The sequence below is a fragment of the Sinocyclocheilus anshuiensis genome, unplaced genomic scaffold, assembly GCF_001515605.1.
Source record: "Sinocyclocheilus anshuiensis isolate Anshui unplaced genomic scaffold, SAMN03320099.WGS_v1.1 scaffold86, whole genome shotgun sequence".
In the NCBI taxonomy this organism is placed as follows: domain Eukaryota; kingdom Metazoa; phylum Chordata; class Actinopteri; order Cypriniformes; family Cyprinidae; genus Sinocyclocheilus; species Sinocyclocheilus anshuiensis.
This window is the reverse complement of record NW_015547662.1, coordinates 4,402,346-4,418,649: the sequence shown is the minus strand read 5'-3', so window position 1 is coordinate 4,418,649 and position 16,304 is coordinate 4,402,346. Positions and strand designations below refer to the sequence as shown.

The window sequence follows — 16,304 nt, the reverse complement described above, 5'->3', positions numbered from 1 at the left end:
GTGTGTGTGTTTTAGAACACATTCTGGTTTGGTCTGGGAGGATGCTGTTTGTTACTCATTCCCAGCATCATCTTATCTGTAAAACTCGGCAAATTCTATCGCAGGATGGACACTGAGGACGTCTATGATGAGTAAGTGAACACATACCTGCTGAATTTAGACTGAATCACCACAAGGTTGCAGTATGTGTCATATGTAATATCTGTGAAGTGAAATATGGCCTTATAAAATGGATCAAGCATTTTCTTCAAATGCATCAAATTCAGAACTGCAACTAAACTGAAAATCTTTACCAAGATTCAAGGAGGACTGTTACTCCACATGTGTTTGAAACAGCCTTGTTTTCTTCTTTTAAGAGTCATCTTATGTCTCTTATATCCTCAAACCCGCTCTTATTTTCCATATTCTCCTCAAATTCTGATAACAAACCACTTTTCATCTACATTATCTTTTCAAATTTCTTTTACTTTCCATCTTATCATTGCACATTTGAAATCTCAGATACTAAATAAATACTTTATAACTTTTTTTTTACGGAAATCATGTCACTCTATAAACTACTTACATGCATTCAATCATTCATCTCATGCTACTTTTACAAGCGACTAATGTTTACCTTCACTGTTTCATTTACAGTAGTTTGGATGTTGTTGTCAGTGGTTATCATAGTGAGTCTTTATATGGCATAAACAACCCCGTGATGAGCAGGTAGAGATCATTCCACCACTTCATCTCTGCATGATTAAATCATCAGTATTAGCTGAATGTCTATAGGTCAATTGTGTGCATGAATGTTTTTCTGAGTATATGAACAGTATGTATGGACCCTTTTCACAGACTGTGACGCATTTCCATAATTATTAACATTGTACATCTATACTTTGTGTTGCATCACCTTAGCATTAAATGACAAAAATATTAACACTGCAAAGGTGTTTCTAATACAACAGCTGAAGGAGTGACAGTATATTTGACACCTTTCTCTTGAGTGAAAATGACTTATTTGAAAAAATGCATGATATGACCAGCTGATTTCCCATATTTTGTTAAATATTACTATTTTTAGATGATATATTTGTTCTATATATTTTTTCGTATTATATATTTTGAACACTAAAATATGATTATAAGATTCTATTATTACAATATATACACTATCCTTTTTTTTTTTGTAGTCGGTTAAAAATTGAACAGCTATGTCTTTCATACTGTACATTACAATATTGCCTGAATGCACTTCAGCATGTAAGTTTTTTTTTTGTTTGTTTTAAACATAAAATAGCATGGATGTCTATAATTGTATTGTTTCATTGGTCAAATTATGAAAATAGTTGTATAAATTTCTGTGTTGGTAGAATTGATCTGTTTCTATAATTCATTACAAAATTGTAGTTTTTCCTAACATTTAGGACTAAATTAAATGCATGCAAATAGTGAATAATGTAATAGCATGACATCTGTATCCCAGCATGCATCCCTATCCTTACAGATCCTCTGCATGACAGTTTTCTGTCATTTTTTTGGAGCTAAACAAAAGTTGCCACACTGAGTTTAGATCTGTCAGATTCCAAACTTTCAAAGTGCACCTGGGTTTTTTTCAGCTATCCATCCTATGACACAATGAGGTGGTATCCTCGGGCCTCAGCCCCCCCAAGACAGCCTGACTGGTGACACAGATTCACACACACACACACACACACTTTCACACGGGGTATGCAACTGTACATGCATCCTGCAGGTACAAAACCTTTCAGCAGCTCATCTGTTCGCTCTTTATTGACCTTTTCTGTCTTTGCATTGTTATGTCCATACGTCTCCTCTGCAAACACATTCGTTCACATCAGTGCTCTTCTTGTTTTAAAGTTCCTACTCTTCTTATGTCTCAACTTTACATTTTCTCACTTTGTATTCATTCACGACCCGCCACCACTTTTCTCTTTTCTCACACATGTATCAGGAATTCACCATCATTCATCGCTACACAGTCTTGTGTATGTTTCATATAGTCACTTTCAGACTCTATTCCACTGGTGTGGCATTTTTTAATCCGTTTGAGAAAATATTTGGATTCAGAAGATTACATGCTTATTTTCTCCATCATATCAGTTGAGGTGTTTACATGGACACTTTTCAGTCCGATTGAGCCATCAGTCCAATTATAAACAGATTATTTGGGTGCATGTAAACATAGCTATGTATGTTTCACTGTAATCATATGTGTTGTCAGTCTGATCGTTCGCATGTTCTTCCAGTAACATGTCACACTGTGCATGTAGCTTTGCATGACTTCCTGTAACTCCTCAATCTTTGATTCAGTTATACCTTACTCTTCATCTTTGTATAACTTAAGTAATTGGAAATATTGTCATTTCTCTGAAGTTTTAGTGAAATTTTCTTCATTTTCTTCTACAGCGGTGCTGAGAGCTGGAACTAAAGAGAGTTTAGCAAGGTAAGACAATCACATTCTATCATATGTTACAGCACTTCAAGCTTTCATGACTTTAATGTATATATTTTTTTGTCTAAATATATGTATATTTTTTTAATCAGAAATTGTCTTTCTTAATTCAGATTCCATGGACGACAACCGAAGACGGAAAAAAGGGAATATAATCTGTGAAAATTAATTTAGAAACAGTTTATTCCAGTTTCTAACAATAAAACATACTTCAGACCTTAACTAAAGAATTCCAAGCATATTCTACACACAGTTCATCGTACATGGTAAACAGAAATGTGTTCTTTTTATACACTTTCAACATGTTTTTGAAAGTTTTGTATGTATTTTGTTAATATCTGTTTTATAAAACATGTCCTTTAGACATAATTGTGGGTACATCTAGATTTTGTATTGCTCTTTTTAACATTTGATATAAAGGGTCGAGAAAGGTCTGTGTACTGTACTGTGATATTGTCTTGCTGGTTATTGATCATGAAACCATGAAATGATGTTTCTGAACCAAACATCTCAAGTTTGAAGGTCCAAGCAGATTAAGTATTTACAGTAGAAAAGTGCTTCATTTATCATGTTAACTTTTCAGTTCTTCTGCGAAATGTTACTTTTTGTACATTTTATTGTTCAACAAATGAATGAATCAAGTATTAGCTTAAAATTTGATAACTATGTTGAATGCACTGGAAAAGTCTCAATGTGTTGAAAGACAAATGAAGCTAATGTCCTAAAAGACTGATTGTTCCTGTTTGAAATGTCAGTACGTTTGATACAAGACAATAATTACACCACTAAAAACGAATTACTATTATAGATCAGTTCATCTTTTCTTGTTGTTGTTGTTGTCTTTTTCTTCTTTTGAGTGTCTTATGTATTTGATTTTCTTTTTGTGTTTACATCCATACAAGAAACTGAAAATAGTTGAATATATCCAGTGTGTAATGTACTGTAATTTGTTCAAATACAGGTTTCAGTACAGCATATACAGTGGTAATACAATTCCACATAGTTCTCTATTATACAAACCAAAGGTTTCTTATATTCCAAAAAGAAGGTTTGTGAATTAAATTTGAACTGTGAAGTTCCAAATCTGTTATGGATACCCACAAATCCAGACGTCTGTCTCACGGCCTGCTGGGAGAAACTATGCATGTGTTCTTTGGCAGTGGAGCAGTACAGATCTCTAGGGTCGTGTTTTCACCCATGTTATGAGATTCAAAGGCACTTGTAACAAGTGTTTTGGATTTTTACAGAGCAAATCCCACTGGAACACGGAGGCTGTGTGAACATTACAATTAAACAATCAGCTCAACATGGTTTGTGGGGTGTTTCGTAAAAGGTACAAATAAAATAATTAAATTTATGTCACTTTTGCACCCTTTTTAAGCAGAACAGTTTTATTTTAGTATCATTGGGATATTATTATAGTTTTAATTACTAGTTTTAATTTATTTTTATATTTTCAATTTGTTATATATACAGTATATGTATGTATGCGTTTAGTTTTAGTTATTTTAGTACATCAATTTATGCCAAATGAAAATGAGAAATGTTTTTTCATATGTAGTTCAAATTGATTTATTTTTTAATTCTAAAATTTAAAACCTCCAGTCATCATTCATTGTAATTGCATGAAAAACAGTGGAAACGATATTGTTCAAAATGTCTTCTTTTTGCTTTCCAAATTAAAGGAAGTCATTTACAACAGATACAATAAAATTTTGTCAGTAAAAATCTAAGTGATTGCATCTCAAATGTATTTTAGCAGTTAATTCAGTCTATTTCCATTTCTCATTTAAAGGTTATAGTGTAACAGTTAATAATCAATCAATTAAAATGTGAGAAATATAAATAAATGATGTCATATGTAAACATGTTTATAAACATACACTTAGAAAGAATATGAATATATGAAAGCTTTCTATCAAGAATGATCTACTTTCTTCAAACTCAATATACAAACAGAACAGCTCAAGAAAGAAACAGTCAGGAACAGTTGTATCATTTGTCTTTTTCCATCATTGTCCATTGAATTGAACAGTTCATAGTGGACTCTGAGCCCCACAGCATGACTCTCTCCAGCCCTTTCATTTATCAGCTGTACTTCAGCTGCTGATGTTCAGTTCCTCCTGAAGCTTTTCTATGGCCTCTGCCATGAGTTTGCATGCAGGCTTGTGCTTGGGCCAGTGTTTCACCTGACACTCTCTATAAAGAGAAATTCCAGACAAAGAGAATTATTAACAATAATATAACCTTGAACAAAACATGGCAAAGCCAAAATTAAAGGGCAATTCAAATATATTACTCTACTCTTCATCTAGTTAAAGGGGTCATATGATACGATTTACATTTTTCCTTTCTCTTTGAAGTGTTACAAGCTCTTGGTGCATAAAGAAGATCTGTAAAGTTGCAAAGACTAAAGTCTCAAATCCAAAGAGATATTCTTTATAAAAGTTAAGAGTCAACCACGCCTACCTAAAACGGCTCGCTCTACGTCACGATGTGGGAAGATTTGCATAACACCGCCCCAAATGTTCACACAAAGAAAGAAGGCGTAACTTTTATTCTCGCTGTAGTATTGTTGCTGCCGCCGCCGCCATGTCGTGAAGACGCTGTGTGTTTCGTTGTGAAAGCGAAACTACTTTGTTTGGTCTTCCAAAAGAGGACGATATCCGCTTCGTCATGCCTGGAGCTGATCCGTGCTGCTCGCTGAGGAAATACATCAACTTTGCGCTGTGGATCGCCGGATTGGCTTTCACCGTGGATGAAGCGGAGTCCAGCCCAGGGTCGTCACATGTGGTTGCCGCAAGCCCGCCGGACGCTCCTTCGTCGAATCCGCCGGCCGCGCCATTCTCAAGCCCGCCTCTGCTTACTGTAGGCCGCGGTGTGTGACGCTGTGTTTCGTTGTGAAAGCTAAACACATTTCATTACACCAAATACACAAAATAATGTTCTTTTTAGCAACGTCATATGACCCCTTTAAGAATTTATTATTCACTTATAGGGTTAAATCTGAAAAAGTTAATCATTTTGGCCCATGTGTTGTTATACCTGTTGCAATACCACTCTCCCTGACAGCGGGAGCAGCGTTTTGCACCCACTCTTCCACAGGCTCCACACTTGGGTTTGTCTGGGATTAGATTCTCCATCACATCTAGATTATATGTTTGAGCCAACCTGATCAGAAGGGTGCAAATAAACAGTTATACAGTATATATGCATACTGTTAAAATGACATTTTATAACTGCTCCTCATCACTTCATCCCTTATGAAAGACATTTACAAATAGACATCACATCTCACCTGCTAGCTTGCTCTCTTAATTCACTTTCAGAGGGGTTGAAAACATGTGTCACTTGGTATTTAGCAATGGCTTTCCACTTGCTGCTGTTCTCCGTTACAATATTATTCCATATCTCTGGCACCTAAATGAATGAAAATTATGTTTATTTGAAACGAAACAGCATTTATTTGAAAAAAATACAAATAAATCTTTTGTAATATTATGAATGGAATTACTGTCACTTTTGATCATTTTAATGCAACCTTGCTACATAAAAATATTAACGTCTTTAAAAACAAATCTTACCGACCCCAAACTTTTGAATGGTAGTATATGGGTGTGTGTTTGCTGGAATACCTGCTCCAAGATGAGATCTTTTTTAGGGGCCGCTGGATCTGTGACAGTAAGTTGACTGAGAAAATGCCTGAGATCAAGTAGATTCGGTAACTGATCTATAACAACGTCTGTCAAAAACCCACGAAGCTGCATTGAAAGAATAATAATGATAGATCACTGATATTGAATAAGATATGGTGTCACAGAACACAGATAGATAGATAGATAGATATTAAAAAAACAACTTTTGCCCCGTGTAAAGTCTTACCTTTAAGAGCTGTGTTTTGTTAAAGCTATTGAAATCATATTTCCTTTGGCAGTCTGGTTTGAGTAGCAGGTTCAGTAAAGCCATCCACACCTGGCCGTCATGTTTACTCAGCTTTAGCTGATCTTCAAGCCGGACGGTTCTCCACTTTCCCTCTGTGTATTTCTCCAGTGTTCCTACACCAGAGAAAAAGACTAGACTATGCAGTCAAAAATGTTACTGATAAACTCTTTTCCCTTTTCTAATGTAAGTCTATGGAGGTGTTTGAATAGATTTAAGCAGGCTTTCACAGAAATTACTAAAAATATGGTAATTCCAGCATGCTACTGAGAACATGAATTTCGTTAATAAAATGTTGTACCACTTTGAGCATATTTCCTGATAAACGTGCTGCTCATGGAAACATTTGATCTACTCCTATGAGACACTGTGTAAAGCTGTTCTGTAATTTGATTTATATATATGTAAGGTGGGGTTATGGTCAGCTTTCTGTTTCAATGTGTTCTCAGTGTGTCTGATTAATGATTACATTCACCTGTTCTGTTAATTATCTTGTCAGTTCTCCCTTAGTATTTAAGCCCTTAGTTTTCCCCAGTTCTTGGTCTGTTCTCGTTTATGTTAAGTGGTTGTTGTATTCTGTTTCCTGAGTTTTCCTTGCCTGTTGGATTTATTGGATTAAAGACTGTTTTTGCTGATTTTCTTCATCCTCATGCGCTTTGTACAGCCAATATAACACATGCTTAAAACACAGTACAATTGAGAGACTAACCTCTGTTCCAGGGGCAATTTTCCACCAATTGTACCAGCACACAGGGCATATTATGAGTGCACAGCATCCTCGAGAGCACACTCAAACTCAAACTACATTAAAAGGGGATATTTCAACATTCAGTACTAGGCATTTGTTTTAAAACTGTTTTTAAATTTGTATTTTAGAATTGATCTGCATTTATATTTGTTTTATGTGCAATGTGTAAAGGAATAGTTCACCCAAAAATGAAATTGGCTGAAAATGTGTTCATCCAAGATGTAGATGATGAGTTTGTTTCTTCATCAGATTTGGATGGAAATGTAGCATTGCATCACTTGCTCACCAATGGATGCTCTGCAGTGAATGGGTGCCGTCAGAATGAGAGTCCAAACAGCTGATAAAAACATCACAATAATCCACGAGTAATCCACACCACTCCAGTCCATCAGTTAACAACTTGTGAAGTGAAAAGCTGCAGGTTTGTAAGAAACAAATCCATCATTAAGACGTTTTTAACTTCAAACCATCACTTCTGCCCTAATACTAGGAAGTGTTATTATGGAGTCCATAATCCATAATAACGCTTCCTCCAGTAAAAAAAACTCACTCCCTTGTTGTCCTCTCACATCAAAATCCACCCACATATTTGTTCAGAACTGTTTTGGACTGTTTTCACTTGTAAACAGAGCTTGATCTGTGCATATATCTCTCCTAATTCAGACAAGACAACATTTTCACTAGAAAAAGCAATATTATGAATAGAGATCTTGTAATTTAGCCGAAAGTTAAATGGTTTGAAGCCAACAGTGCTTTTCACTTCACAAGATGTTAACTGATGGACTAAAGTTGTGTGGATTAGTTGTTGGACTCTCGTTCTGACGGCACCCATTCACTGCAGAGGATCCAATGGTGAGCAAGTGATGTAAAGCTAAATTTCTCCAAATCTCTTACAGAGAAGAAACAAACTCATCTACATGTTGGATGGAGTAAATATTCAGCAAATGTTCATTCTTGGGTGAACTATTCCTTTAATATTGTCTCTTTAAAATAACCAGTATCTTAAATACCTCTCAATGTGATCGGTGACGTAGCACAATACTGACAGAGCCTTGACAGAGATTTCAAACTCTAACATGTCACTTTGCCTTTGCAGATCCTGCAAGAAACAGTGTACAAGTTCTGGTAAATGTAATGTAAATGATGCTAATGATAATGAGGTAAAATTATATTTTGCTGTAATGCTCAAAAAGTGTTCTTCACCTGTACAGATGCCGTGTCTGACAGCTGTGCGTGTGTAATTCGGTCCTCCGTTGGGATCTGTCCAGAAACTGAGCGTCCCGCCAGCAGTGTGAGTTTGCGATGACAGTAATCCAGTAAATCAAGTACACTATCACCAGCAGCCTCGCTGGACTCCTGCATGTGTAACACACACATCAACATTTAGCCATTTTTATATTGCTATCATATTAGAATGTGGTCTTAGTTTTTTCAACTATCTACTTTTGTTGCATTTTTTTTGTTAATTACACATTCAGATATATAAAAATCTACATCTCAGAAAAGATGTGCTTACCTTGTGGTACATAATTGTTTCCAGCAGGTTTATGATGGTAGCTTCATGGTGAATCTGAAATTAGGAGAAAATTAAATGACCCAAAGGGACTGGAGGAAAATGCATTATAGCCTGGCATGGTTTGGAAAACCTGGTCATTTGAAGCTGAGGCCACTTACCACCATGTAGAGAAGAAATGTGCTCTTTGGCTTAAAGTCCTGGAGTTTGCAAATTATGGGAAACACTTTATGTTTCCAGACTTCTGTAAGTATCATTGCATGCACCAGTGTGGGTATCTGGAAGAAGTCCAACAACAGCATGCTCTGTATGCTAAAAAAACTGCTTTTTACAACATATTTGTGAAAGCGTGGTAAGATGTGCCAGTGGGAAAGTTAATCAATGATTAAGCGATACTTTACCATTTAAAAAATTGGAGTCGTTAGAATTTAAAAAAAATATTTTTGCTTACTAAGGTTGCATTTATTTGATCAAAAATACAGTAAAAACAGATATATTTTTTAACTTTTTAAAGTAGTTGTTTTCCATTTAAATGCTTTAAAATTAGTTTATTATAGTGGTGGTAAACCATTATTTTCAGCATCATTACTCCAGTCTTCAGTGTCACGTGACCTTTAATATGCTGATTTGCTAGCCAAGAGACATTTCACATATATATATATATATATATATATATATATATATATACAAAACAAATTTGTATGGAAACCGAAACCGAAAATAAATTTTTTTCAGGATTCTTTGATTAATAGAAATGTAAAAAGAACAGCATTTGAAATTGAAATCCTTCGTAAAATTATAAACGTCTATACTGTCACTTTTCATCGAATTTAATGCGACCTTGCTGCATAAAATAATTACCTTTCCAAGAGAAACAAACAGGTCTTTTATGAATTCCTCCTGATTGGCACTGGCATTCAGAATAGCTTGCATATTCAGCTTCTCAATGTACTCATGTTGGCGAAACCACCTTTATAAAAATAAAAAAAAACACAGACGGAATGCCATCGGTATACTTTAGTTTAGAGGAACCTCTTTATCTTAGTGTACCGTTACTTTTATATGAGATATTCACGTAACTTACCTTGGGCTTCCCATATCGCGCAATGCCATCTTCTCCAGACTCTGAATATAACCTTCGGCTTCTCCAAGCAGAAGTACTGAATCCATCGCTTTTGAACGTCCTCGACTGTGAAACGTAAAGGTTTAATGTTTTCGTCTACGCTTTATTCTAATGCAACAAACAGCGCGGACAACACTTCCTGTTTCGTCTCTATGGTTACAGGTACACACTGAGTGCGGAAGTGACGAGATCTAATGACACTGGTTCTTTGAATGGCAGCTTTCCAAGAGAGATGGTGAAAATGGTCATTCAGTGCAAACATTTAGGAATTATACTAGTACGTTTTGTTTATTGTTAGCTTGTTATTCAAAGGCCCTACGGCTGAGGTTTCATTAGCCCTAAAAACGTGTGTACGTACATTTTTAAAATGCTATTTATTTTTTGTCAATCGACATATAACATTTTAATATATGTTTAAGACTATAATTGATGTTTATTTAAGGTTTACTGCTAGAAAATGATAAAATCAAGGAAACGTGTAATATTTTGACATATATTTGTATTTTAGAATTGATCTGCATTTAAATTTGTTTTATGTGCAATGTGTAAAGGAATAGCTCACCCAAAAATGAAATTGGCTGAAAATGTGTTCACCCTCCGGCCATCCAAGATGTAGATGAGTTTGTTTCTTCATCAGATTTGGAGAAATGTAGCATTGCATCACTTGCTCACCAGTGTCAGGGACATCCTGAGATCTTCTGAAGGTCCTGCCCTTTTTTTTAAGTCTCCTAAATATGGAAGCCCAAATCACTCAATTCTACTAATTGTCTACTCTTCACTGCCATCACTCTTCAACATTTTCATTTTCTCTCAGTGCATGATTCCTCACTCTACACTCTAAAAAATGCTGGGTAAAATAGGGACAAACCCAGCAATTGGGTTGTTTTGACCCAGCGGTTGGGTTACTACCCACAAGGTTGGGTTAAACATTTAACCCAACCGCTGGGTCAAAACAGCCCAATTGCGGGGTTTGTCCCTATTTTACCCAGCACTGGGTTGTATTTAACCCAGCATTTTTTAGAGTGTATTAAGTACATCTGTATCAATTTGTATTTAATTAATAAGCACTGTTTAGTTTTTGATTGCTGTTCTAAGTGTATGATTTCCAGAATCAGAAAGAACACACTCACATTTTGTGTGTGTGTGTGTGTGTGTATATATGCCTTGAGTTGTGCTAAAAGAGTTGATTTGAAGTGTAGAAAGCTACACATGCAGTTAATGTGCAGAAATGTGAATTTTACAGCATGTATGTAATTCTTTAAGACAATTTGTGAAGCACTTGTCTTTTATTCTACCACTGTTTCATGATTTCCAATGTTTACATAGCTGATCTTTGCAGTAGCTAAAAGTAGAGGTTTACAAATGAAAATTCCCCATGACTCCTCATAAACCATGTCAGAAGAGTACATGTTGTACTTCACGTAAACCAGACGTTAACCACATTGGTTGAAGTTGACAAAACAAATGGGTTCCAGGTGAATTACTCTCCTTGTTCACATCAATAGTCAATAGCCCACTTATGTTCGCATGTATGATTATATAACGAAGACCATGAATGTAACCACACCCATGTCCTTCCCCTCAAACCATCAACACACACTCAAAGAAGAAATGAACCACAAAACCATCTACACAAAACACGACTTTATGTTTTGGTGGCTAATTCATAAGAATTCTTTCACACGATCTCATTTGAACATTTTTGTACGATCTGCTTACGCCCCAGTGATGTTTAAGTTCAGGGGTGGACCTTCACACTTATTTTTACCTACAAATGTTGAGTTTTTATTACGTACCATGTGAATTTGTTCATGTTGTTCATTATGTTTTCCCATGAGACTGGGTTGCAAATGTCATGCCACACAAAACTAGACCGGACGTTTCTTTTTCACACTCATGCAGTCTCAAAATCACTTACACACCGATCCCATCTAGACTAAAGTGCACACACACACTTCTCCAAAGATTCCTACAATTAGTTCTTTCAGGCAGCTCTAGACTGGAGACTAGAGGCCCACCAGTCTGGAGGGATGTGTGCAATCTGCCCTGCTCAAAGACCCCTTTGTGGGACTTGTATTTATAAAGCCAGCCTGCCCCTCCAACACCTTCCGCTCAGTCTCTTCTACACCTCCATCATGAGAGCCATATGCAGTGCCGCTATCCTTCTGGTCTGTTTCATTTGGGCCATCAATGCTCAGGCTCAGAACAGCAGTAACCAGGCGAACAGCATCAACCACATCGACAGCACCCAAAACAGTCGACAGCAGCAGCTGAAAGGAAGCATCTGGGATGAGCCCATTTGTTTCAACACCAAAGCAAAAGATAGCTGCGCCATGGTGATCTCCGGCCAGACCAACTTCACCAAGCTGCGTGTCTCCTGCAAGAGCAAGGGCAAGTCGTACTGGTGCGATTTCCTGGGCAAGCCTAACCTCTGCAGAGCGTATAACAACAACCCTCGGCATTATTTCACTCAGATCATGTGGGACATGAGGAAGCTCCAGAACGCCTGTCAGGGACCACAGGTTTACAAGCCGCACATGTGCCGCTCTGCTTCGGATGAGGTCCAAATGGCGTTCCATGCTTCTTGGCCCAAAATCTCCTTCCCCAAACTGACCCAAGCTTCTCAGAACCAGCAAAAGCAACAGCAGCAGGTCAAGTCCAGCATCACGCCTACCAAACCTCCCAGCCAAAAGCAGCAGCCTAAACCTCAACAACCTGCCAAACCAGCCTCCAAACCAGTCAAGCCTGCCGTTTCCAAGCCTGTTCCACCACGTAAACCTGTAAAGACCATCACAGCGAGACCCACCGTGGCGGAGGAGAGTCAAGCAACCAAGATGGCAGAGGAATACTGCTGGAAGAGTCTCCAGGGCATCTGCGCATACTTCATTGACTGGTTCCAGAATTAATTAATCAAAACCTCTGGTAAGCACATCATTTTATAGTGAATAACCAATCAGTGCTTATGTGGAAATTTAACGCTAAATCATGTGTAAGAAAGATCTACTACTGCATCTGACTGTAGTGTAAATCAACTAGCTACATCACTCTGATGTACAAACTGCAGGTATTTTACATAAAACTAACTCCTGTAATTGTTAACTTTGGCTTGAGGACTAGTACAAGACTAGTACAGTGTATTCAGGAGATGAAAGACTGTAATTCAGAAGCTTTTTAGTATGAAAAGTTTGCAGTGGAAAGCAAACAGAAATAGGGTTAGACACAAAGCTACCTCAAAGAATCATCAACTGCTGCTTTACACCCATATCCAATACCTGCCTAACCAAATTTGAACAAGATATTTATGTTACATCTCCACACTTTTCCAAAATAGCTCAAATAAAATTTGTTGCAGAAGTAAAAATGATTTCTATCCATTAGTGTTCACATTTTTATCTTTTGATCCATTTTCTCCTCTCTGTAGGTTAACAGTGTCAGAGACTTTTAGATTGTCTGACCACCGGCCAAGTGTTTCCTCCAGAGACCAGGGCTCTGTGTGTGTGTGTGTGTGTGTGTGTGTGTGTGTGTGTGTGTGTGTGTGCGGAAATGTGGTTATGACTGGTTATGTGTGTTTTTCTGTGCGAGTCAATGTACGTGCAGGAACAACAGGAATGAAAGAAAGAAATTTGTAACATGTTTAATTAAAATATTTCATATTTCTTAATTCTCTGTGTATGGTGTCTGAACACAATCATTGTTTTAATTTTATTTATTTCTTTTATTTAGTATTTATTTGCTTGCTGGTCTCAAGAAACCGAAATCTGAATCTCACATTCTCAAATAGTTACACATTAATTTACAACTAATTTATTTTCAGTAAACAATTATAATCTGAGCTAATGTAATCTGATTAGCAAAGATTCTACTAAATAAATATTCATAAACAAAAATCAAAAGTCATTAAATATGATCAGAAATCTGTAGAATATGGGGAGTTCCAAACCCAACTGAAACAAGTATGATTTTTGTTTCACACGACATGTCAGAGCACATCAACACCACTAGGGGGCAATATTACATGTCATTTAAAAAGACTCAAATTAAACGTTTACTAAACTAAACAGTTTTGGTTCCCATTGACTTCCACTGTATGGACAAAAACTACAATGGAAGTCAGTGTGAACCAAAACAGCAGAAGAAAGATATTAGAATGACATAAGGGTGAGTAAATGATGAATTCAGAATTTGTATTTTTGAGTGGACTATCACTTTAGTTCATCTGCTATAGCAGGGGCTAATGGGGCCATGCTAACCAGCCAAACCTTAAACCCTAGCTACAAAGACAGACTGGCATTTCTAAATGTCACACTGCCTTTTTTATATATAGGCTATAGTGTATTCTATAAGTTCTCTGCAAACATTTAACCAAAAGAAAGAAGAATGCATGTATTTGTATTACAAAGAGCTCAAATCCCTCTAAATCCCTGTAATCAAAGTGTTATGTTCTGAATATGTTGCACAGCTGGAAGCTGACACCCCATGCCTAACACGAACACACCCTCCAGACACAACTCATGCTTTATGTTGCACAGTATTTTCTGCCTTAAGTTCCCCACGGCCTCTTAAGGCTCATGTGCCACTTCATTCATTTTTATAATTCTATATCATTTAGCATGGTCACTAATATTATTATTCAAAATATTAATATATTTTCTGTTTAACAAAGCAAATTTGCAAACACCTTGAACCTCACAGCTCAGACCTTTCCTGTAAAATGGGTCATAGTGGAGCAATGGTCACAAAATCAATAAGCACCAAGCACCAGATTCGTGAGCTTGATTCTCCACCAGACACATTCACATGCAGTTTCTGTAAAAAACATCACACTCACAATCATTAACACAAACGTAGCTTTATCAGAGTGTGTGAGAGATCATTTCATGAGTGATAACCAATGCTTAAACTTTGCTGTAACAACAAAGAAATATTCCTTGGTTGTAAAAATTTATCTTCATCACTTGATCCCTTGGTAAATAAGTAATGAAGAAGAACAAGGAAATTAGACTTCCATGAAAGACTCATTGTTCATAACTGAAACAAAAATCCTGGATGCACATCCCATGCAAAAACGTGTGAATGTAAAGACTTGGTGTAAACGAGTGTTATTTAGTAGCATTAGTTTCATGATCTAATACAAATTTATCATCAAAAATGAATTGTGAATTAATGAATTAATAAAACTTTAAAAATTAAATAAATATTATATATATATATATATATATATATATATGTATATATATATAAATAAAACCATCGCATAAACACTTGTGAAGACTATACAGAATATACAAATACAAATAAATTTTTAACCGTCTCAGTCCAGTGTTCTGTCTCTCTGTACCCCATTTCTAACCGCGTTTCCCTTAAAAGTGACCTAAATTCATTAAGCTCCAGTTAACATTCCTCAAGTTACTAGATGCACAACACCTCAAGAAGACAAATAGAGGGTCTTTGCACAACTGTAGGTTTACTAATACTTATTTTACACTAATAGTGTGCAGATAGGCTGCAAATGCAATAGGAACAGTTAATAAAGCACATTAAACTGATATAGAGAGTGGCGATTCAGCTATGAAATTAGGCCATAAAGACACAATAAGAGGGACCCCTACCACATGAGTGCACACTCACAATGACCCATTAACAAAACATTTTTACACACCAGGACATGGTACACAAGCATAATGGTGTTAAGTATATTCAGCCCTATAGCATGTCTAATCACATACATGGAATTCAGGAACAGGTTTTGGTCTTGTGAGGCCCCGGGGGAACCAGCTGCTTGGAAGCGCCTGCACCCAAAAAAATCCCACACATTCATGCACTTTGGAGAGAATGAATAACTTACTTCTGCTGCTATCTGTCTGTCTCCTCCTCTGCTAGAGGCCAAAAATGTCAAACGGATTATTTCATAATTGTGAACTAAAATCTAGCGTAGCGTTAGTTCTGGCAGGTCACGTTAGTCAAGCTCGCATCAGCTGACTTTCAGCTGATCCCCATCAACCTATGGGAATACGACACCTATCTAAGCATTCATATATAAGGTCCCTCAGTATTATCAGCAGTTTTCGCATTGCTCAATAACTAATTACCCTCCTCCATCCCCAGCTCCTCCTCTGTCAGTCAGGATTCAGCCTTCTGATTCTCCTTTGAATCAGACTAATTCTAAAATGTGTACATAACATTATTGAACTTTAACGATACCTGCAATGCATTTATGTTGGTTCTGTTCTGTTTATCCTGCGGGGGGTTATCGCTGCTCTCCCTGCTCTCATCCATGCTAGGCTGCATGGATGCGAAGGGAGTTCTTGCCCAGAACAGAACCATACCGCCAATCCAAACTGTATGCTATTTGTCAATAATCTTTGACGATAGTGGTCCTGACAGAAGTGTGGTATTTACATGCAAATTGCAATGATCGTGTATTTTATTAAATTATTAGCACCCATTAAAATGCAATATATTTAAATCAGTTTTACAGCTGCAGTACCTTGCTCTCAGACCCCCCCCCCCCCCCCCCCCCCAC

The 16,304-nt window shown here is 36.8% G+C and overlaps 3 protein-coding genes across 9 annotated transcripts in view; 2 read left to right on the top strand and 1 right to left on the bottom strand.

Moving 5' to 3' along the window:
* Positions 1-3,841, top strand: part of LOC107702403 (prominin-1-A-like) — a 32,284-nt gene extending 28,443 nt beyond the window's left edge. For 3 of the 7 annotated variants that reach the window (XM_016504725.1, XM_016504724.1, XM_016504722.1), the window contains 3 exons: positions 16-131; positions 2,413-2,449; positions 2,572-3,841. In XM_016504725.1, coding sequence (XP_016360211.1) covers positions 16-131; positions 2,413-2,434 — 138 coding nt within the window. In that variant the 3' untranslated portion in view covers positions 2,435-2,449; positions 2,572-3,841. Of the gene's footprint in view, positions 1-15; positions 136-1,601; positions 1,884-2,412; positions 2,450-2,550 lie in introns of those variants that run through there. The other 4 variants (XM_016504723.1, XM_016504727.1, XM_016504721.1 and 1 more) reach the window with 4 other exon arrangements.
* A 222-nt stretch (positions 3,842-4,063) lies between these two features.
* zmynd10 (zinc finger, MYND-type containing 10) lies at positions 4,064-9,934 on the bottom strand. The gene is made up of 12 exons (XM_016504730.1): positions 9,743-9,934; positions 9,520-9,628; positions 8,820-8,936; positions 8,662-8,715; positions 8,349-8,501; positions 8,156-8,244; positions 7,107-7,198; positions 6,341-6,513; positions 6,094-6,219; positions 5,757-5,878; positions 5,504-5,629; positions 4,064-4,657 (listed from the first exon to the last, which is right to left on the bottom strand). The coding sequence occupies exons 1-12, from the start codon at positions 9,826-9,828 to the stop codon at positions 4,558-4,560; spliced, it is 1,347 nt and encodes a 448-aa protein (XP_016360216.1). The 5' UTR covers positions 9,829-9,934; the 3' UTR covers positions 4,064-4,557.
* Positions 9,935-11,173: 1,239 nt separating this feature from the next.
* LOC107702288 (fibroblast growth factor-binding protein 2-like) lies at positions 11,174-12,687 on the top strand. Its single transcript, XM_016504543.1, is given in 3 exon segments — positions 11,174-11,202; positions 11,803-11,890; positions 11,893-12,687. Coding segments are annotated over 3 exon segments (912 nt in total).
* The last annotated feature ends 3,617 nt before the right edge of the window (positions 12,688-16,304 follow it).